Genomic DNA, 23,738 nt, shown 5'->3' with positions numbered 1-23,738 from the left:
TCAGTCTAACTCCTTTCAGAGTTTCTGCTTCTAATACAGACTAGGCCTCAGATGGCTTCCTATTATACTTAAAAAAGCATTCAGACACTTTTACCAGGGCCGAGGACTACCTCTCTGATCTCAGCCTTGACCCTTTCCCTCCCACTCACTCTGTATCAGTCACACTAACCTTGCTATCTCTGTACAGTCCAAACTCCCTCCTGCTGTAGGACCCCTGAATCCATCATCCCCTCTGCCTGGAGTGCTCCATTTGGGACTTGGCCTGGTTCTGTCCCTCCCTTCCTTAGTAAGAGATCTTCTCTGACCAACCTGCTTATAAGTGCATGCCTGGTCTCTCATACTCTATCTCCTCAAGGTGCGTGGGAGAACCTGAAATTACAGTTGGCCCTCGTATCTGCGGTTCCCCATCTGCGGGTACTACGTATTTTATACAGGGGACTTGAGCATTCTCAGATTTTGGTATCCAGGAGGGACAGGGTGCTGGGGGGGGGGCGGGGTGATCTTGCAACCAATTCCCCTGAGAATACAGAGGGAGGCCTGTTTACTTCATTTGTTTATTTTTGTTTTAAATTTATTTTATTTTATTTATTTGGGGGGGGGGAGTTATTTGGCTTATTTATTTATTTATTTATTTATTTATTTATTTATTTATTTATTTAATGGAGGTACTGGGGGTTGAACCCAGGACCTTATGTGTGTCAAGCACTCGCTCTACCCCTGAGCTACACCCTCCCCCAGTTTACTTTTGATCCCATCCATCTTCCCTACAGGAGTGAGGAGAGATTTGATTTATCTCATCAATTTCTACACTCTCAATTCAGAAGCCACATAGCAAAAATGTAAGAAATCAAGTTAAATAAGAGTATGAGTCTAAATAACAGCCCATGGAGGGAATTGCAAGGCTCTGAGGCTGTTCCAGCTGATCCAGCTGTTCCAGCGCTCACAGCCCTCCTCCCTCCTGTGTTTACACTCCTTCTAGCTCTATTCTTTTGCCTCCTTAGCCCTCTGTGCCCCTAAAGGTAACCATTATTCTAAATCTCGTGTTTTTCATTTCCCTGCTGTTAAAAAAAAGTTGGCTTTATCACATAAGTATGCCTAGATAATATAATATTTAGTATTACCTGTTTCTGAAGTTTATAAAATTTCATATACTTTACAACTTTTTGTTTTACTCAACATTGTTTCTGATTCACCCATGTTATTGCCTACAGCTATAGTTCATTCATTTTCATTTTTACTGCTGAATAGTTCTGCTGTGTGGATATGCGAGTCGATTTAATCATTCTTTCGACTGAACATCTGGGATGTTTTCAGTTTTTTGCTATTACAAACAATGCTGCCATGAATATTCCTGAATGTGACTAGTGCACATGTGCATGAATTTCTCTAAAGGATGTAATTAGGCATGGGACTGCAAGGTTTCATGGTATGAGCATGCTAAACTATATAGTTGATGTCAAATTATTTTTCAAAGTAGTGTACCATTTTACATTCCGACAAGCAGAGGATCAAAATTTTAGGTGTTTCTTGAAAAGGCATAGAGTTAATATTAGAAAAACGTTTTTAAAATTCAATCTACCATTCTCTATCTTTTAACTGGTGAATTTTGTACACTGACATTTAATGTGATCAACAACTTATTTGGACATATTTACCGATTTATGTATTTGCCATTCTTTCTTGCATCTCAGACATTTCTTTTAAGATAGTTTTGTTCTTTTTGAAATCTGTCCTTTAGAAGTTCCTTTAGTAAAAAGGTGGCAGTAAACTCTCTTGGTTTTTGTGTATCTGAAAATGTCTTTTCTTATGAGTGTATTCTGGACTTAGAATCTACATATACACTTTAATAGTAATAAAATATCTGGAATAGTGGTTGTATTCCCGCTACAATATCCTATCAAAACAATCTATTCACCGAGTGGTCAGCCATCTCCTCAGTGTCTGGTCCACGCTGATGGTGCTAGGCATGCTTAGCCAAGAGTCATCATTACTGATCTAAGCAGCCTGAAAAAGACGGAAGTCCCATGACAAGTAAAGAGAGTGAAGGGCTCCATGTCGAGACTGAACTGGGCGGCTTCAGAAGTGCAATGGGAGTTCAGAGCAGGAAGTGTCTACAGAGAGCTGGATCCCAGTGAGATCATGTTGCAGAACCTCCCGAATTACATTTCCACACAACACTGCTTCTGTGGCCAAACCACACCTTTACTCTGAATCTCAGAAAAGCCAGAGTACTTTTTTTTCAGAAACAGTGTCATGGTTTAATCTGAATCCTGAATCAGGCTCGAGGTAGATAAGAGCAACACAAAGACAAACATGCTTTAGAAAACCTAAATTAGAGAGTGAGAGATTGTATAAAAGGCCACACGCAAATTCCCTGAATGGCAGGCTGAATATGCCATTGGGTTATTAGCTTAGGCACCAACTTCTTTTGTGAATGGGGGGCATTCCTGCATGGCTTTGTAAAACAAAACAAGACAGTGCAGGTTATACAAGGGCTGGGCTGAAAGCCTCAGGAATGTCTTTTAACTAATATTTTTGGAAAGGCTAATAGCTGGAAGAGGTCTTATGTGACACATCTTACTTAAGCAGACTATGGGAAAGAAGTGCATGTTATTTGTGACATTCATTCCTAATCCGTGGTTGGTACAATGAGTCACTTATTGACCAGGGAAGAATCTCACCTATCTGGGAAATGAAACTTTCTGAATATTAACTACTGAGCACCTAACCCCAACAGACAGCGATAACTGGTATATACAAAATGGTTTAGTCTAGAAATAAGATTAAAAGGCTCATTGTGACTACAGTAAGGAAAGGAATTTATTTTCATAATTTAGGAATTGTTCATTTTCAGTCATCTCCCTTCTTTTCTACAGAGATTAAACATAGAACATGTTCTTCCTGAAAAAAATTTTTTCTTATCCTTCTAGAGTTTGTCCTACAGGTGGTTAGGAAGAAAAGTACAATCATGCAGGTTTGTGCTGCAGGGTCAAAACTCCGTCTCTCAACTACCTGGCTGGCAGGTGAAAGTAAGCAGGGAGTAAGGACTGAAGACACAGCCCTGATTTCTGAGATCTCACACCGGGAATTCTGCAACTGTTTGGATTTGCATATTCATTTTCTTATATTCAAAGACCAGATATGTGTAACTCTTAGAAAGAATTCGTTTTATTTTTTTCCAAACCTCAGCACTGCTTACAGAACACTGATAGTGGAAAAGTTTCCTCAACATAACTAATTTCAGGAATACTAGAAACATTCTTCCTTTTGAGAAACACTTAAATAATAATGAAAAAGGAGAGAATGGTCTCCCTGAGGTGTTAGTAACCTAAATTCTAATATGAGTGGTCCCTAGGTAATAACTGGTTAGTAGTACGAAAATGGTTTAATTAGTCATACTCATTTCTGAACCTGTCTTCATGTTCAGATGCAAAGATGAATATTAGCGCTGTGTAATTCAGTTATAGGACTGTATCAAGTACTTACTCTTTTCATGTATTAATTTGGTTAATTCCCACAACAATCTTAAAGGGTAGGTACAGTTATTTTCTCCATTTTCACAAATAAGAACCACAGAGAAGGCTGAAGAATTTGTTTAAATTCACACAGCTGGTGAAGTAGCAAGATAAACCCCAAATAAAATGTCTGGTTCCAGAATCTGTCCCTTAAACAATGGGCTATGCCCTACTGCTTCTTGAATGAAGCAAGACTTCTAGGGAAAAAAATCTCTTTGCCTACAGTTGAAATGGTAGAAGAGAAAAAGGAATATTCCAGGAACACTTGAATCAATTTAAGACTTCAAAAACAAGGTTGTCAAGAAGGAAGAGAGAAACAAGGGAAGAAATTCTAAAACAGGATCAATGGAGTCACTGTTTAAAGAAAAGAAAGGACTTATTCTCTTGGGAGGGTGTGAACTATTTATTCACCAATACATGATGAGATATAGAAAACACACACACGAACACACGGTAAACCAATGCAATAATTAGAAAGAACCAGGCATACACTGTTCTAAATTCTGGTATCTTTTCAAATTCTTCCAATTTTACATCTGGTCTCAAGAAAGTGACAATGTTCTTTTACGAGAAACAGCCATTACCAAGTACATCATTTTGGGGAAAGCAGGACACACAGTGGTGATGGCATAATTTTTACTTAGTTTTTTAAAAAAATTCTCAAACTCAACAGGCTCTTATTGGAATGATATCCAATATCTAATATCTAAACTTGTCATTCTGTAGGAGCGGTAAGGAAAGAAAAGTGAAGGTCAGCAGCTGCAAGAAGAAAACACCTAACAAAAGGGTGAAAAAGTATTTCACACCTTTATTTATTGACATCTTTCTTTCAAACCCCACTTTGACTTTCTGGGTTTGTTACCATTTTTTTTTTTTAATGGATAAACAAGCTGCACCAAGAGAATGGAGAAGGAGATAAACCGAGACCACACAAATTTGCCCGTAATGAGTATACATTACTTTTATAATGGACATAAACATCTTAAAAGCACATCATCATTACCAATTACTATTTAGTGAGCATAATATATGTGACGCCCGGTTTCCTCCCTCAAGGTGCTTGTTGTCTAATGAAAATAGTAAATTATGGCATTTTGTGGCTGTTTACATGACATAACCCTCATTAGGGTTTAGTCATCTAATGACCACATGTGAGCTATATAATTTGCCGGCTTTACCAAAAGCTGGATTATGGGAATGAAAAAGCAGAAACAGAAAGACAGGTGGCTACTTAGATAGAATATAACCATGTTACTGGGTCTTTAGGCCCAATAAGCTAATCATTTAGGTCCTGATGAAAAGGTATATTTTTAGGAAAAGGCTCTGTTTATAAGTGGAAAAAAAAAGTCATTTTATGATAGATTCATCTTAGTCACAATTGGGATAAACATTAAACCATTAGAAAATTTCTGATTCACACAGCTACCAGTGAGAGGTCTTATGCAGAGTCTACATTATACGATCTATTCCATTTCGAATGGCAATGTTCATCATAACAAGAGAAATTACTATATATACTTACATAACTGCCAATAAAAATATTAATGGTTACATTGATATTGGCTTCTATGTCTTGGGCATGTTATTATCCACAACAGTGTAATATGAAGAGAATTATGACTGGAGATACTTATTCAATTTTATTTCTTGGTTTTTTTTCCGAAGGTAAACTTCATATCAGACTTTGGCATGCGATGTTTTCCCTGCTTTTCTCTGTATCTACATTGACAGTTTCTATCTCTTCTCTTTCCTGCCTTCACTCAGCCCCTCATCCTATATCTCTCTTGAAACAGCCTCCACACTGGTCTCCCTGCCAGCAATTTCTTAATTTATGCCCAACCATCCTATCAATTCATTCATCACACTGCATTAGAGTTATCTTTTAGGAAAAAAAAACCAAACCTCCCAAAACAAAGTTTGATCATCTTCTCCCAAGACACCCTGCTGTCAACCTGTACTTCTTACTGTTCTGTGCATATGCTCTGCTCTTTCCCGAATCTGCACCTGGATCACACCTTTCTCCTTTGTCTGCAAACTCCTCCTCATTCTTGAAGACCTGGCTCAAAAATCACCTCCCCTGTGAAGCACTCCCTGACTCTCCCAGGTTGAACAATGCCTGCCTCCTAGATTCCCTTAGGTTTATTTCATAAGAGAAGTAAAGGCAACTTCAGATTTATGTATACATATGCTTTTAAAAGTAACTAGTATTACTTAAAAAACATATCTAAATGTATTAACAACTAATAAACATATTAGTTAAGTATGGTCATACCTCATTTTATTGCGCTTCACACATACTGCATTTTTTAAAGTGGAAGTCTATGACCGCCCTGCATCGAGCAAGTCTGTTGGTGTCACTTTTCTAATAGCATTTGTTCAGTTCGTATCTCTGTGTCACGTTTTGGTAATTCTTGAAATACTTCAAACTTTTCATTATTATTCTATTTATTATTTTATATCTGTGACCCATGATCTCTGATTGCAAAAAGATTATATGACTCACTGAAGGTGCAAATGATGGGTAACATTTTTTAGCAATAAGGTATTTTAAAATTAAGATGTGTATGTTGTTTTTTAGACATAATGCTATTGCACACCTAATAACAGACTACAGTATAGTGTAAACATAACTTTAAGTGCATTGGGAAACCAAAAAATTCATGTGACTAGCTCTATAGTGATATTTGCTTTACTGCAGTGGTCAGGAACCAAACCCACAATATCTCTGAGGTATGCTTGTAATATAAATATTGATATAGTAACATATTGAAATAATACATTAATGACATGAATTCCCTTTAAAAAGTAATTAGTTTAACAAATATTTCTTACTGCTTCATCATTTTAAAAGCTATCCTTGGCTTCTGGCACACCCAGTCAAGTTTGCATGTGAAGATGTTACCTGTAGATTCTTTGCAGATTGCTAGTGCCCACCCCTCAGTGTTTGCTATTTACTGTTACCAAGGAACCTAAGGTATCACAGTCCTGGTGAGACTGGTAAGCACTGATTCTTAGCCTAATCAACATTCCCACAAAATTCTAAAGCTTTATGTCTGTAACATACATGGAGCATGAAGGAAAAAAGAACCGTACTTCATAAAATATTTGATTAGACATCACTGGATATATCTGTGCACCTCTGAAAGGAACCAAGAGCATAAGTTTCTACCCATACAGCGGCCCTGCTGCCTTGGGGAATTTCCTATATCAATGAAGGCCTGTCATTGTTGCTTGTCTACCAGCAGCCATTCCCCTTCTTCCTGACTAACATAACCTGATTTCCCTTGGGTAGCAAAAAAATGCTTACCTGCAGTGAGACTGGCCTGTGGGTAGGTATATGATCCAGTTCTGGGAGATGAAAGGTAAGTGAAAGTCTGAAGGGAGTTTTTGGAAAAGATTGTCTTCCCTGATCAAAAAGTCAGTGCCACCCTTTTTGGCCCCTGCTTGCTTGCTTAGACCACTGTGGTATGAGGATGCGATGCCTGAAGATGCAGCAGTCACCTTGAGACCACGAGGGAAAATATAATTCACTGAGGAGGGAAGAATGGAATTTTCCAAATAATAGCTTATAGGAATCAAGATGACACCAATGAGCAATTGCACTAATTGCAAAATTATTTACCTCTAGACTTCTTAGGTCAGATTTTAAAATTACTGTTATTCAAGATATAATTCACTGAGTATTCTGTACCTGTAACCAAACGCCTGCTGACACAAACAAATCCAGAGAAACCCCTGAGAAGTCCAGTTTTTTTTTTTTTACTCAAAAAAGCTTCATTTTTTAAATTTAGCTTTTTGACTCTGTGCTTGTGCTTTCAATACTTTCACAACGATTTTCTGCTCCTTAATAAGGAAAGCACGCCTGATCCTGTCACGGACACATTTAACATACATGGAACCACGATAAGCCCGGCTGACATGTTTTTTTGTTTCAGACAGTCTCATAAGAACTTCAGGTCTCACAGAGTGAACTCCTCGAAGTCGGCATGGGTACATGCCACATGCAGATTTTGGTGCTTTCCCAACTTTCTTGGTATAAAGGTAAACAATTCTATTACCAGGGGTTTGGGACAGCCTAGTTTTGTTAGAGGCTGTATTGTAGGACAGCCTACGACGGTATGTCAAACGCTGGACCATTCTGAATGCCTCTAGATACGGTCCTGGGAAGAGGAAAAAGGAAGGGCCGGCGAGTTCAAAGGCCAAATATGACTGCTGAGGAGTCCAGTTTTGGTGATTACTAGTAATAAAATTTTAAAAACGAACATGAAGCAGAGTTGCCTGGGGCGGGAGAAGCTAGTGGGTGACATTTTTGTTATGTTATGTTTCCGTTGCCCATGGGACACCACGTGGAGATGAAGGGAAGAGTGGGGTTGAGGATCTGGTGCTCAGAGGGGACCCCAGGCAGAGCTGATGACTTGGATGCCTCTGTACAGACATGAAAGTTAAAGTCATGGTCCCTGGTGAAATCTGTTAAAAGGCTGAGGTGGGAACATTCAGGATGCTTTCTTAGTGGGGAGGAAGCTCAGGAAAGGCCAACATAGGGGATCACCAGAGACACTCAGAAGAGATGAGGCAGAAAGCTCAATCACATTGTTATAGGGAGAGGAGGAAAAGAGAAATCCTTTGGGAGAACAATTTGGCATTATCAGATTTTGAAATGTGCGTACCTATCAAAACAATAATGAAATACTACAACATACTTACTAGAAGGGTGGAGATTTAAAACACTGACACCACCAAATGCTGGTGAGGATGTGGAGCGACAGCAACTCTCATTCATTGCTGGGTGGCGGGGATGCAAAATGTTACAGCTACTTTGGAAGACAATTTGACAGTTTCTTATAAAACTAAACATAAAAAAGAAAAAGATGTGTATACTCTTCATCTTTTGTCTTGGTAATATCATTGCTTGAAACTTACCCTACAAAAATATTAGTATTTGGGTGAAAAGATACAAGCTTGAGGATGTTCACTGCAGCCCCAAAGAGAAACTATCCAAAGGTTCATCCTAGGAGACTGGGTAAAAATATTATGTATGTTCACACACTGAAGGTAAGAAAAAGAATAAACAGGCTGCATGTTAGATGTGGAAAAACACGTAAGGTAAATTAAACAGAAAAAAGGAAACAAAACAACCCCAAACAAACAATGGATGGGTACCTGTGTGGATACTATGTGCGTGGGTGAGCAGGTACAAACAAACAAACACAAACACACACACACACACACACACATCCCACAAACAGAAACAGATATGAAAGTTCATTCACTAAACTGTTAATAGTGTTTCTTTTTTTCCTTAGAGGAAAGATTATTGAGAAGTTTCTCTTTTTCATTTTTTTACCTATCTAAAATATTTGAATTTTTGAATAATGTTAGCAACTTTATAAGAATGCAGATTTTAAAAAAACTGATTAAAGAAAGATGAGGGTTTAAAGAAAGGGACTGATTCATGGATACAAATATTACAAAGGGAAATGCAGAATAAATTGCAAAAAAATGCCTGTAGAAAATGTGGTGAAATAATATCATACAAATAGGGCTCTTTCTCTCCAAAAACTGTCTTCTTATATCAAACTTCTAAAAATAAAATTACAGAGCATCCATTTAAACCAACTGATGAATATATTTTTCTTAAATATGATATGACAATACTTGTGAACTATAATCAATACTGAGAAAATCTGATTCCTTGAAAAACAGGAGCACATGAACCAATGAAAAAGAAGCCTGATGGAGAATACAATTTGGATTATACTGCAGGTATGGGAGCAGAACCACGGCATTTAAATGTGGTATTTCAGTTCCACGTTCTAAAGTCAAGGAACCTGATAGAAATAAAAACAGAATAATAGATGTGAAGAAAAGACAAAGATTATATTCTGACTAACTGTAATATTACTAAATAAAGTTCAAACTTAAAGACACTTTCCTCACTTCAAATGGACTGCTTACTCAATCTTGTCAAAATCCTAAATGTGCCACATTTTTAACCTCAACTTGCCAGTTAAAGTCACGAGGATATTGGCCAATTTGTGTCTGGGTACAAAAGGAACAAATGAATCTCTTTTTTCCTGGATGTTAACACTTTTAAATTCACAATGGAATATTTTGGCTTTACTTACTACCCATGTATGGAAGAACTAGAGCGGTCAGACAGAATAAGCAGTTTTACATAATATGTATGTAATCCTGGAAAGACGTAAGAAAACGCATTTTAATCTATTAAATTTTATTTTAGATTCCAGAGGCAGCTTTTGAAAAACCTTGCCATGAGCCAGTCTGCAAAGCACCTGATTATTTATCTATTTTCACATTAGATTTTTTTTTTAACGTATGCAGTTTTCTTAAAGCTATATTGTTTTTTAGAACACAAGATCTGGTTTTACTATAACTCCATTAAAATTTTCCCTCAATTTAACTTACTACTGACAAGTTAGTTGTTTCAACATTAAAAGTGGTTCTGACTAGAACCCCACCATTGAGATCGAGTGCACTCTGACAACACCCAGCCAACCAACTAACTACTTAAGAGTCCTGCATCTGAGTAAAAGCAGTCACAGCTTGTTTTTCCAGAATAGCATTTAAATATAGACACAAGTTTTAGCAATGAAAGTGATTAATAAAACAAGTTTGATTCCTGGTGCTGAAATTTCAAAATGGACGCAGAGACAAGCTGTAACGACAGGGAAGCCAATGTTTAGGGTAAGCATCCCTTCCTCAGTCTCAGTACCAGGTCCCCCGCCCACCCCAACCTCCCTCCACCTCCTTTACTCAGAAACCTCCTATTTCATTACACACAGACACACAGAGACACACGAACATTCACAGAGCAATACCACCTGTGTCTTATTACCATCAGTGCTACAACAGATATTTTACAATGTTATTCTTTCTAAAATAGAAGGCAAACCAGTGGGGACACTATCATATGATAGCTGCTATATTAGAGGCAAATCAAAGGTGCTTAAAAGAAGTGCCTAATTTTATCCTAGACAGTCAGGCCAACTTCACTGAGGACAGGGCATTTGCCCTGAGTCTTGAAGAATGAGTAGGAGTTTGTTAGGCTGAGAAGTGGAAAGGTAGTTTAAGCAGAGAAAAGAAGGTCTAATGGCATGGAGGCACAAAATCTAATGGCACACGGAGGGAAGGCATAGTTCAAGTGGTAGAGCGCATGCTTAGCATGCAAAAGGGCCTGGGTTCAGTCCCCAATCCCTTCTTTAAAAATAAGCAAACCTAATTACCTCTGCCAAAATAAAATATTTAAATAGTACAATAATAAATAAGTAAAATATTTTAAAAATCTAATGGCATGTCATTTCAAGCAAGAGGAAAGAGGTCTGGAGTGGCAAGACCAAGGGGTTGTGTGGATGCGTTTGAGGTGGGTGGGAAAGAGAAAGCTTAGGAGCAGACTGCTGCATTCCAGAGCTCAGAGTACACAGACTTTTTAACCTGTGGCCAAAGGGGAGTTGGTGGCAACTTTGACTCCTTCTTCATCTCCCTAAGCCGGCTGGTTTCCCACGGCTGGTCCACGCTACGTGGCCCCTCCCACAGCTCCTTTCAATAAGCCAGTCTTGTCTTTCCAGGAAAAAGGAAATCTGCTTTTCTGACTAACTGTAGCATCTACTCTGGGAAAGTGGGATTTTACAGTCAAGTAAAGACATTTTCATGTATATATGTGAAGAACTTCATTTCTGGAATCTATTTCATATCCTTCACAGTAACTTTTTCCATTCTTTAGAAGGTTTTAGTTGTAATTTTTCTAACTGGCTTTTTTTAAACTAGTAAAAGCTAGTTTTCTGGAACTAGGTTACAGACTGACTTTGGCCCATTTAACAAGGTCAGACTGTTTATTCTTGACAGAATTCTTTCCCACTGTAAAAAGGTACTTTTAAATGCCACATTCCAAGAGCAGTGCCAGTAAGCCACTGAAGCATATTTTCCCACAAGAACTGATACCGTGTGCGGTCCCCACCTCACTGAAATCACCCAGTGTTACATGAGGTGCAGATAGTCGTCCACGTCACGGCCAAATCTATTAACTGTGTTCAGAAAACACGTCCATACATTTCAAAGCACTGTAGCCTTTAAAAAGTAATTAATCAAAATAAAAATGCGAGAGAAGAAAGGGAAGGATAGCTTTAGAAATTAAAAAGATATATTTTAAAATGGCAGAATAGAAATCTTATAACTTTGTTAGTCCCCAAACCTAGAAGTAGTAGAGATTTTTCTCCCTTATTCTGGGGCTTTTATGGTTGAGTTGTTAAATTTACAGCCCCACTTTCAGATTCTGCCAGCCTTCAAAATAAATATATGAGCAGTGCTAAAGTAAATTCTCCTACGCTTTCCCCTTCCTTCTTTTGGATGTTTCCCTGAGACCTGAAGGTAGATTATTTCTCCACAGCCAACTGTAAAGTTTAACATTCAAATTTATGAGGGACTTAAAAACCATCAGTATCCTTACAGAGCTTGGGTGCAAGGATGTCACCCACCCTGGGTTTCAATCCCTAGAGGAAAGGAATATAGGAGCAACAAGAGGAATTGTTCAGCAGCCCAAAGAGCACCGTTGAGAAACAAATGTGAAATATTGGCACTAAGGTCAGTACAACATGAAAGAAAATCCAGCATGACAAAGCAATTGTATAAAAGTTTGAGCCGAAGTTTTGGAGAAACCTCTTCAGAGTAACAGAAACATGTACCAAATCTTCCCACGGACCCAGGTGGGCTAACTCAAATGACTGAAAGATACAAAAATGCAAACATTTTCAACCTTTTCCTGTGACACTATGGTTCCTCCAAAGATTCCCAAAAGGTCTTAATTTTTAATTAAAACATACCATACAGAAAATGTAAGCACACAAGCTGGGGAGGTGTACGAAGGCTTGTGATCTCGAATATGGAGGAATGAAGCACAATCATTATCTCAAGGTTAGGACTCCTGCCCAGACATAAATTCAGAGTGTAACTGCTACTCCCTCAGAGCTCAAGTTACTACCAGAGAGTGACGTGGGCAACTGGGAAAATTAGCTGAAAGATGCATCTAAAGCAAACAAATAAACAAAATCTTTAGATGCTTATAAATGATGATGCAATGACCCTCCTCAGCAACATGGAAAAAGCAGAGTTGGAAAAAATGTGTATTCATCGAATCATTTATGAAAGCAGGAAGCTGTGAAAGAACTTAATTAAATTTAAAGAGTAGTGAGAAACCTGATGGTGTTTGAAGACAAGGAATATGCATTTATGTGTGAGAGTGAGAGGACAGAGGGGTAGGCTGCGGCTACCCTGCAAAAAAAACCAAAAAACACCCTCTGCATTCAACGCTACACAGTTGGAATTCATTCTTTAGGCACTGGAGAACCATGAGGATTCATTTCATTCATTCACCATGTATTCAGCAAGTACCTACCATGTGGCAGGAAGGCACTGTGTGAAACACTAAAATAGTACAACACTGGAATTGAGTGAATAAAAATGGCTATGTCCAATGTGACAGACTTTCAATAACATATCTCAGCTTAGGAACTTGCACTATGAGACTCTCAAAGCCCAAGCAAAATGAAGATGCTGCCACCTCTCCCTTCCTTACAAGGAAACAAGCAGTGACATCTGTAGAACACAAGAAGCGTGCATATCCAAAGAATTAAAGAGGACATAAAAATCTAAGTTATAGAAACAATGTTTTATATTCAATTCCAAGGACCGTGTCTCACACTCTGCTGAATCAACATGACACTTGAGTTAAATAAAGTTAGGGGAGATGGAATTATCTCAGCAAATACAGTTTGACAGACTAGCCCCTGACCAAGCACAGAAGGCGTATTCTCGTAAGAATGTTAAATGTAAGAGGCAACACATTTTTTTCCACATCTTCTGGATCCCTGAGAAACGCTTTGCCTGCAACACCTCTCAAAAGCATTTGGTCTCGTCAACTTTAATCCAATGTTTGGTCTTTACACCCAAACCTGGCCTCAAGCTTCTGGTTGTGAATGGCATCGTACAGGGTGTCAGGAGGAAGGACTATGAACAACCAGGTGGCAGTCGGACCCTGTCTACATCATACCTTGGTAGGACGTAAGCTGGCTGAACAGATGTATCGAGGAAGCAAAGAACATCCTGTCCTTTCTCTGAGTAAAACATCCTCCAGGCAGTAGCGTTACAGTTCAACTGTTTTTGTCCAGAACTAATTCGCAACAGTGACCACTTATGAAGGAGCTAGAATTAGGTGAATCAAATGAATGTCTATCTTTCAGAAACAAGGAAAGCAGTCATTTGATGAGTTTCATGGGTATTCTTGGTGCAGTTAAATACCCACTGGCACACGCACACGCACACCTACAGCAGCGTCCTGCACGGCCTGGAAAACATCTTTCTTCGTGGAAGCAGTTCTCACAGTGCTCATCCACTGTGTTTGCCTCCACTGCAGAGGCAGGGTCAACCTATCTGATGGTAGCTCCAAATGTGTTTTACTGCCACTGAGAACGCGTAACGGAGGCTCTGGATGGGTTTTCATGTTTGTCTTGGCTCTGACATTTTCCACGTACCCAGCCCTGGGAATCCTAAAGAAAACGTGTCCTGTTCCCAGCCCTGTGCACTGCCCCATTGTGCTCCACTTCCCCCACTGCTGAAAGTGAAAACGAAACCGGCACAAACCCTCCATTGTTAGCTATGAAATATGTACTGGCAACTGGAAGTTTTCACAAAACAGACCTGGTTGTGTCATGGCAAGGAGAGGTCGCGTGGGGAGGGAGTTACGGGAGCCTTTCCGGCTTCAGAGGTGTGTCCTGCACTTTTGCTGGGGTGCCGAGGTGACAGGGCTTTGGGTTTTTTCCATTATATTCGGTTCATGCTCTTGGTTTGATTTACTCAGTACGCGCTGGCAGCGTCTGCAGGCTTCTGTGGGAGCAGCTCGGCTGCCCAAGCCGAGGCACAAACCCTGCCAGGTCTCCATAGTAAATACAACACGCACGGAGAGGAAACAAGCATAAACAATTTATTTTCTCCTGTAAAAGATGACATTGTTCTCTGATCTCTGGTCCTGCTTCACTTTGTCAGCCTGGGGGTGCCAACTGGGTGCCCTTCCAAACACAAACAGAAAATAAGCACAGGCTGCATGGTGTGCACATCCGTGGGGCCACATCCACGAGGGTTCTGAGAGGAGCATGCTGGTGATCTCAGAGGAGAGTCTCACATCTCCACGTGGGTGGGCAGGGAGGGCTTCCCTGACCCCCCAGCCCACGAGGGTTTCTGAGTCACAGGGCTTCATAGAACTGTGTCCTTTTCCTTTACTGCACTTATCTTTGTTTCTAACTGTGCATTTCTTTGTGCAACTATCTGATTAAGATGTGTCTCCCCATTTTGATTATGAGCTCCATGAGAGCCAAGACCTTGTCCATTTCTGTTCACCATGGACCCTTGGGTTCATGGCCAGTGCTTAGCACATGGAAAGTGATCAATATTTGTTCACTGAATGCCACAACTCCATTTCACTAATATTCTATCCTAGGATTATCAAAAAGTTTCTGAATCCACAAAGTTCCCTTAGTGTTTACTAAACGCTACCAACATTGGAGTTAGAGTAGAAAATCATCTATTTTGCCAGAGGTATAAGAAGGGGATGATGTAAGCAATTTGATTTTTGGTAATACTTGTAGTATTAAATAAATGAGTCATCTTAAATAAGTCAATTTTGGGAATCTCATCAGTTCCATACAAAAAAAAAATTTCCGAGTGAATTTTTGTGATTTGTAGAGCTGTCAAATAAAAGCCTTCCCATGTTTCCTATTTACTTACTATTTTTGGTTATTTCTACAGAGCAGAAGCTGTTCTCAATCTGTCTTTTAATATGAAAGACGATATGGGAGAAAAGAACTTTGGAGAAGGGGAATGCAATTCACTTAGTGAGATTTTCATTGTCACTAAAAAGATAGGAGAATAGTCTCACTTCCATTATGATACAAGGTGGCAATTTTCTCCAAACTGGGCTAGCCATGCACATTTGGAGGAAAAATGCTAATCCTCCCCTTTGTCTAATGATGGTATAAAGGCCCTCCAAATACACTGAAAAGTCACTGTAATACTGTTCACTGCACAGCAGACGTTGGTTTACAGCAAGCCAATCCTGGACTTCACCCCAACATGTGAAACTACTGAAGCACCAAAAGGAATGACCTCATTTTAAGGTGTAGACTTCTCTCTGACCACAGGTGGCTTCACGATGGCTGTCCTGCAGAGTGACTGGCTCTAACTGCACAGGTGTTGACAATTACATCTGAGTACAAAAACACCAACCCTGGCACTGCCCTGGGTGGCCCTCACAGTGGTCTGGTGCAGTACAGTGAGTGCAGCACGATGAGTGAGCCCTCGTGATTAGGCACTTGGGTGATTTCAAGGCAGCAGACACACACAGGAGTGAGTCGGGAGAATGCTCGATTTTTCCTAAGCAATGATACATTTACAAGATGTTCCAGTGTGCACAGCTGTGGCAGAAGTTTTATTCTGAGGTCTACATTAAAAATAAGTTAACCAGGAAGTACAAGTTCATGCTTCAGTGTCCCCTATTGTGTCAAAATGTGACATAAGCTTTCCCAGAAAGACTACTGCCCTGCGTTTGTGGTGTTTGGAGAGAAGAGGAGCCTCACCTAACTTTTACAGTTCACCCTTAAGGCCTTGGGGTCCTTTATTTGGCAGGGACAGCTGGTAGAGTGAGTAATACACTATTTTTGGAAGATAAGCTTAGACAGTTTGAAAATGTTAAGTTTGGGCACAGTGTTTAACCCCAGAACTGCACCTTAAAAACCAGTAGAGTAATAGAAAGTTCCATTGGCTAGGTGCCCACTGAAATTTATAAAGAATTCCAGAAAACACTTGAGGGTGGGCAGGTCTGTTAAGACAGTCGCTTGACCTGGGGGGCCCAGAGACCCTTTCAGGGTGCCCATGAGGTGAAAACTTGTCATAGTGACACTAAGACTTTACTTGGCTTTTTTAACCAATGAATGGAAAGCAGATGCCCATGAGAACCTAGATGTTTTACTAAAGAGACCCATGTCAGTTTCTAATGTATTCATGAGTTACCATGAAGATGACTATATACAAAAAAGGTGACATGAGCTAGTTGTTTTTTACTTACAGTTTTAGCGAGACTTAAAATGTATTTTAAGAAGTGGACTGTTGAATATCTGTGGAATCTCCAGATACCCTTTGTAGAACCCCAGAGTTCCACAGAACACAGTTTAATACCCTCTGCAGTACTAGGTGCCAAGTGGGGAGAAGAGGAAGGGGGTGGGGATGACGGGCGAGAGCCAGAATATAAACATTACTATTCTCCAAGGCGTTTACAATCTATTGGTGAACTAGGACTTAGCCTGTTACAAACTGCCTGCCCGAGTCTCAGTTTCTCCACTTTCAAAATGAGACGGTTGATAAGGAGTTCCCAAATCACCAAATATAATGGCAACAGTATCACCCTGCACACTGTATGGGTCAGTTTAGAAAAAAAATTATAAGAATTTTGTCTCAAAAAAGAGAATTGAAGACCTGCTCCCTCCCTGAGCTGCTGTTCATAGTGCAGGGTGATGATCAGTCATCATTGGGCTGCTGCTGACCAGCCAGGCTCTGCTCCTGAGACTCTCCAGGTCAGACCCGGGTGCACGATCGGGGATGACCCACCTGCCCACGGAAAGGTTGGTCTCCATCTCCCTTTCATCCTGACAGACTAAAATGAGTTGCACCATACACTGCATCTAACATGGGAAGTACTAGAAATGTTGACTTTAGAATGACTTTCAGTATAATTTTAGTTAGTTGGAGAGTCATTTTCTTGAATAAGCATATATAGGCAGACCTCAGAGATATGTTGGATTGGGTTCCAGACCATGCAGTAAAATGAACATGGCAATAAGGAGAATTCCATACATTTTTTTGGTTTCCCAGTGCCTATAAAAGTTGTGCTTACACTATACTATAGTCCATTAAGAGTGCAATAGCATTATGTCTAAAAAGACCAATGTACATGCCTTAATTAAAAATACTTCATTGCTAAAAAGTCCTGCCTTCAGCAGCTCATAATCTTTATGAAATAGTAACATCAAAGATCTCCGATCGCAGATCACCACAGCAAATATAATAATGAACAAGTTTGGAATATTGCTAGAATTACTAAAATGTGACAAAGACATGAAGTGAGCAAATGCTGTTGGAAAATGGAGCCAATAGACTTGCTCTGTCACACAGGGCTGCCCCAAGATGTCAATTTGTAAAAAAGGAGTATCTAATTTCCAGAATATATAAACAGTTCATACAACTTAATAACAACACCAACAACAAAAACCCAATCCAAAAATGGGCAGAAGACCTAAATAAGCAATTCTCCAGTGAAGACATACAAATGGCCAACAGGCACATGAAAAAATGCTCAATATTGCTAGTTATCAGAGAAATACAAATCAAAACTACAATGAGGTATCACCCCATACCAGTCAGAATGGCCATCATTCAAAAGTCTACAAACGATAAATGCTGGAGAGGGTGTGGAGAAAAGGGAACTCTCCTACACTGTTGGTGGGAATGTAGTTTGGTGCAGCCTTATGGAAAACAGTACAGAGATTCCTCAAAAAACTAAAAATAGACTTACCATATGATCAAGCAATCCCACTCCTGGGCATATATCCAGAGGCAACTCTAATTCTAAAAGATATGCACCCCGATGTTCATAGCAGCACTATATACAATAGCCAAGACATGGAAGCAACCTAAATGCCCATCAACAGATGACTGGATAAAGAAGTTGTGGTATATTTATACAATGGAATACTACTCTGCAATAAAAAATAAAATAATGTCATTTGTAGCAACATGGATGGACCTGGAGATCATCATTCTAAGTGAAGTAAGCCAGAAAGAGAAAGAAAAATATATAATATCACTCATATGTGGAATCTAAGAAAAGGAAAAGAGGACACTAACAAACTCATCTACAAAACAGAAACAGACTCGCAGACATAGTAAACAATCTTATGGTTACTGGGGGAAAGAGGGTGGGAAGGGATAAATTTTGGAGTTTGAGATTTGCAAAGGTTAACGACTATATAAAAAAATAGATTAAAAAACAAATTTTTTCTGTATAGCACAGGGAACTATATTCAATATCTTGTAATAACCTTTAATGAAAAAGAATATGAAAAGGAATATAGGTATATATATACGCATAATTAAGACACTGTGCTGTATACCAGAAATTGACAATTGTAACTAACTGTACTTCAATTTAAAAAAATGCAGTATCTGCTAAATGCAATAAAGTGAACTGCAATGAAATGAGCTAGGTGTGTATTCTTGAAACACATCTGACACTGAGATTACATAACTGCACAAGTCATGGTTCTTACATGTCACTTCTGTGCCATGGAAGGAAGCTCCCTATAACCTGTTCTCTGGTTTTCCATGAATGCAGTATTTTAACACAGGTCACAGGTGTTGATCTTCATGGGTTCAGAGAAACTCTTCTGATAAGAAGAACCCATGTCAGGCAGGCACTAGGTATAAGGGGCCCCACTTCTCTCCACAGTCTCCACTCCTCCCTGCATCACAAGGGGCCTCATGCACATGCCTATGGCCACTCCAGTCCACGTGTCCCCACTCTGCCTGAAGTCTGCAAACTGCTGCCCCTTAGGCTTGGGATGAACACACAGGCGCACAATCTGCTGTTAGGAGGAAGGAATGAGAAGAGCCCATGCGGTTCCCATTTAGTCAGGGAATTCCAAAGCCCTGAGTGTCGCTGGGGAGGGTGGGGGTCTCGGGCTCTGTGTGTCTCCTTGCGCCCTGGGTTCTGTGCCCCATCAAGGGAGGTATGACTGGAGCAGGGTCAGCGCAGGCTCCTCTAACGCACAGGACCCAAGCCAGGGGCCCCTCTTGCCTGGGTCTAAGGCATTCACTGTAGCCACCCACATCTTGATTCTATAACCTTTAAAGAAATAGGTATAAACAACCCTTCCTCTGCATGAGTACATGGGCATACCTGACTGGATACTGAGCAGCAAGAATCCAATACTTCCTTCCATGCGGGAGGCACCTGGTTAAGGGCACTTAACCCTCCCTTATCAGATGAAGACAAGCCAAGTCATCTGGCCCTATGTTACACCAACTACAGCTACAACTGGAGTCCAGACTTACGAGGACTGTCCTAAATTAATTTCTACCCGGAAAGCCAACTCCTTCAAGGAACTTACAGCCTGAAAAATAAAATCCCCAAATAATTACAAACAAGATAGAAAGCAGCATTATGTTTTTTTTTTTTTTTTTTTTTTTGTGGGGGGAGGATTAGGTTTGTTTGTTTGTCTGTTTATTTAGTGGAGGCACTGGGGATTGAACCCAGGACTTTGTGCATGCTAAGCCTGCATTCTACTACTGAGCTATGCCCTCCCCCTAGAAAGCAGCATTATGAAATATATTAATAAGATGTTACTCTAGAAATAATGAGGGAGGAAGCTGGGATTACTTTCTGCAGGGGGTACCAGAAGGGGACATTTGAGTCAGGCTTTGGAAGATAAGTAATATATTAGTGTTTCTCATGGCTGCAAAATGTCAGTTTTGAATCAGTTAACTTGTGATTTCTTTAACATTCCACGAATCAAGTTGATTCCCAGTTCCTGTATGACATAACCCACTAAAAAATTTGTATTTCCAGGAAGTAGACTGTAGTCTTTTTCTCTTCAAGAAATACAAAAAATAAATACCAGTTCGGTCTGAAAAACCTGTGATTTCAAGCCTTCATATGTCACCATGTGTGTGTAAACCAATGTATCCCTATAGAAATGGATTTTTCCTTAAATAGAAAAATATAAAACAGTGGGAAATTTTTTTAATGCAGTACCCTACAGAAATCATAGCTTTTATTACTGACATTAAATTCCAACTCTCGTTCTTCCAAATTATGTCTGAATTTGCTCCAGTGTCTCTCCCAGTTGCCAGTATCTTTTACTTTATGGCACCATAAGAAGGGTAGGGTATGCAGTACAAACTAGATACTGAAAAATCATGAATTTATGATTGCCTTTCCCTTTTCTGTATGAAATCATTTGTCTACCTTTTCCTGTCTGAACGTATCAACTTTCAGCAAGAATGGAATGTTAATTGGTGTTACACACAAGCTGGGCTATCGTTCCTCAAATTCAATAAGGAAAAAAAATCAAAACAAACCCAACTGGGTTTCCTGTTTTTATTTATGGTTTTTAGTGCCCAGTTGGGGGGATCTCAGTTATGGCTCATCCTTCCCTCAATTACCGTGCCCAAGGAGAGCAGTTCCTTCCATCTGCTCTGCTGATGACTGTCCGGATCACAAAACCTATTCAAGCTTCTCCCCAGGGCCCTGAAACAACACGGAAACTACTTCCTAGGGAAGCTGCAGCCTACCTCACCCTTCCCACTGGGGAAACACACAGACTCAGCCCTTTCTGGTGTGATTACATAAGAACACAAGGTCTCACTTGACCCAACCCAAATCAGAAATGTAGTCTTTAAACACCATCTTGTGCCCTGTCTTCTCAAAAGTGACGGTGTAGGCTGGGCAAAGAGAAAACAAGAATTTCTCTTTCAACAATGGTGACACATTCTAAGGAATCCTCTGTAACAATTCTAATGCCCTAGGTAAGGTATATAATGTTGGGAAAGTATGTGGTCTTACATGTCCGGGGTCTAGTATCTATATTTTGGGGGTGAGGAAGCAGAATACTTTTGCAAATTGAATGTTTTTCTAAGGCAAGTTATCTCTCTCAGAGAATTTCCAACTCCCCTCCTGAATTTCTACTTCTCAGCTGAGGCATTACTGGAATTAGGGGAAACAATTCTTTGTTGCACAGAATATTAGGCTCCTTGCAGCCACCCCCATCCTCCAAGATGTTACGATGACCAAAGATGCTGTCATACCTTTCTCAACAACGCTCCCCACCCAGGGCAGTGCTGCCCTTGACCGAGAACCACTGAGAGATTAAAGACTGACTATATGTAGAAAATGACATAGTGACCCAGGAGGGTTCTTTTACTTAAGGCTTAATCTAATACTCTGAGGGCAATTTTTGTAGTCTTCATGAAATTAAAAGGGATACTTCACATTAACTTCCTGCCTCAACTAAGTAGCACCGCAAAGGGACATTCCCTGACTTAAGAAAAAAAAATCTATGCATGAATTCACTACATGTAAAACAGGTCCTTCAAAGACAAAGGGTGTTAGTGCCTACTCCCAGGCTCCTCTTTGTATATTTTGGGTGCAGAATTTCACAAAAATTCATCTCAGAAACAATGAACTATAAGGAGAAACAGAAGCTAACGAGGCCAGTAGCTATTATGGTTTTGTGTTGGAATGAGACAAAAAAACAGACTATTATAACTGTCATTCTTTGCCAAAGTAGAGTCCTTGGGTTTACTCTTTGTATTTTGGCTTGGATGAAGCCTTCACCCGGCAGGGTGGTGCTACTTATTCACGGATCATCCAAGTTCACTGTAAATTTAATTTCTTCTGCACAGTCGGCACCACAGCTTCAGAGGAGTGCTTCTTCCACACATCTGTGCAGGTACGCAGCTGTTTCTCAAGCTGGGATACAGGTCAACATTGCTGGTGCTCTCTCCTCCCTGACCTTGAGCTGTGTCTCCCCAGACACTATATATGCAGCTCTGAAAACAGTGGTTATGGCAAAGAGCCATATGGCAAAACGGTTTGGAAACTTGTAACTGATTCCTTTCTAGTGGCTAAGATGCAACAGTCTATTTCTGCAACGGGTTCTGTCCACATTGTTGTGGACATGTGTGCCCGGATGTGTCTGCAGTTGTAAGCAAAATGCTTTCCCCCACCCTTTGCTATATAAAAAGAGCAAAGACGTTCTGTCCACCAACTGACCGCAGGTAGTAATAACATTAAGGGCATGGAATGGGTGCAGTTTGTCATTCAAAAGAGGAAAAATAAGTTTAATGAAAGAACAGCACTTTCTCACTCACCACGGAGGTAAGAGCCATCTGAAAACTGTAGATGCGGGCAAGGCCGAAGTCAGCCAGTTTTATTTGTCCACTGCTGGTCACCAGAATGTTCTGTGGTTTTAGATCACGATGCACTACTCGGTGAGAATGAAGAAAGTCCAGACCTCGGAGAAGCTGAAACATCATATCCTAAATAAAACCAAAAAAGAAAATCAGTACACGGTCAAACACAAATTCAACATGTTGAATCTTCAGCACTGAGAAGAGTGCTTGGCACACAAAAAAGCATTTGATAAATAGTTGCTGAATGAATGAAGTTGTCTCCATTCCTACTGCACCACTCGCCCATTCTCAAGATCACTACAAAAATTTTCACTCTTGACTTGTAGTTTACTAAGAAAGGACAATTTAAAAATAGTTTCAGATGGCATAAGAAATATTCTGGAAGGATATATACCAAACTGGTGTCCATGGTTAATGTTGGGGAGAAGTAGTAATTGGTGAGAGAGGGGCCCTTTTTACTTCATATGCTTTGCTATGATTTATTTCAACAATGTTACTTCAACAATTAAAATCCAGTAAGTGAGAATAATACAAACGGTAGTTCTTACTATTTTTACAGCACCTAATACTAAGCAATCACTATGTGGCAAGCACTGTTCTAAACACTTTCTGCTTAGTAACTCACTTAATCCACACTGCGACATTGAGGTAAATAATATCATTAACCCATTTTACAGGTCAAGAAACTGATACCCGGTAGGTGTACGTAATTAGCCCAAAGTAACACCACTAGCAAGAGACAGAGTCCCGATCTAAACCAGAGTCCAGGAAAAATGGACTCAGATACCCAATGCATTCCTTTATTAGATCAATGATCGAATGAGTATATAAAACCAGGTAAGCCGTTTACCTTCACCAAGCCTCAGTTTTCCTGTCTGTAAAAACAGGAAAGTAACAAAACCTACTTCACAGGATCACTGCAAAGCATTCAGCACAGCAATAAGCATCCAATAAGCAATTACTTAAGTATTAAGTAAGCAGGGAGCAGGGGGGCATTCAGAAAATAAACCAATGCCACATCTTTTTCTAATTTTAGAACTGATAAAATCAGACACAAGATTTAAAACACAGAAACAGTGTCTGAAAGTAGGAATTTAAGATCTTGACCATGACATGATCCTCTGAAATCTGGGGTCAATAAGACTGACCTACCTTCCCCCCAAAATATTGTAAGAAGAGTGTGTACAAGGGAGG

The 23,738-nt window shown here is 39.9% G+C and overlaps 2 protein-coding genes across 4 annotated transcripts in view; both read right to left on the bottom strand.

Moving 5' to 3' along the window:
* CDK6 (cyclin dependent kinase 6) overlaps positions 1-23,738 on the bottom strand; it is a 215,840-nt gene that overhangs the window by 91,003 nt on the left and 101,099 nt on the right. For all 3 annotated transcript variants that reach the window (XM_031454896.2, XM_064487569.1, XM_010979675.3), the window contains exon 4: positions 22,503-22,670. In XM_031454896.2, the coding sequence (XP_031310756.1) occupies positions 22,503-22,670 (168 nt within the window). The remainder of the gene's footprint in view (positions 1-22,502; positions 22,671-23,738) is intronic.
* LOC105088754 (large ribosomal subunit protein eL34-like) lies at positions 7,266-7,695 on the bottom strand. Its single transcript, XM_064487570.1, has one exon. It carries the CDS (start codon positions 7,650-7,652, stop codon positions 7,290-7,292), a length of 363 nt encoding a protein of 120 aa, XP_064343640.1. The 5' UTR covers positions 7,653-7,695; the 3' UTR covers positions 7,266-7,289.

Source organism: Camelus dromedarius, chromosome 7, assembly GCF_036321535.1.
Source record: "Camelus dromedarius isolate mCamDro1 chromosome 7, mCamDro1.pat, whole genome shotgun sequence".
In the NCBI taxonomy this organism is placed as follows: Eukaryota; Metazoa; Chordata; class Mammalia; order Artiodactyla; family Camelidae; genus Camelus; species Camelus dromedarius.
Note: the sequence above shows the minus strand (reverse complement) of the source record. Positions and strands in the feature narration are given on the sequence as shown.

Excerpts from the sequence above, each read along its gene's own strand:
- LOC105088754 (XM_064487570.1), bottom strand. The coding sequence starts at position 7,652 with ATGGTCCAGCGTTTGACATACCGTCGTAGGCTGTCCTACAATACAGCC.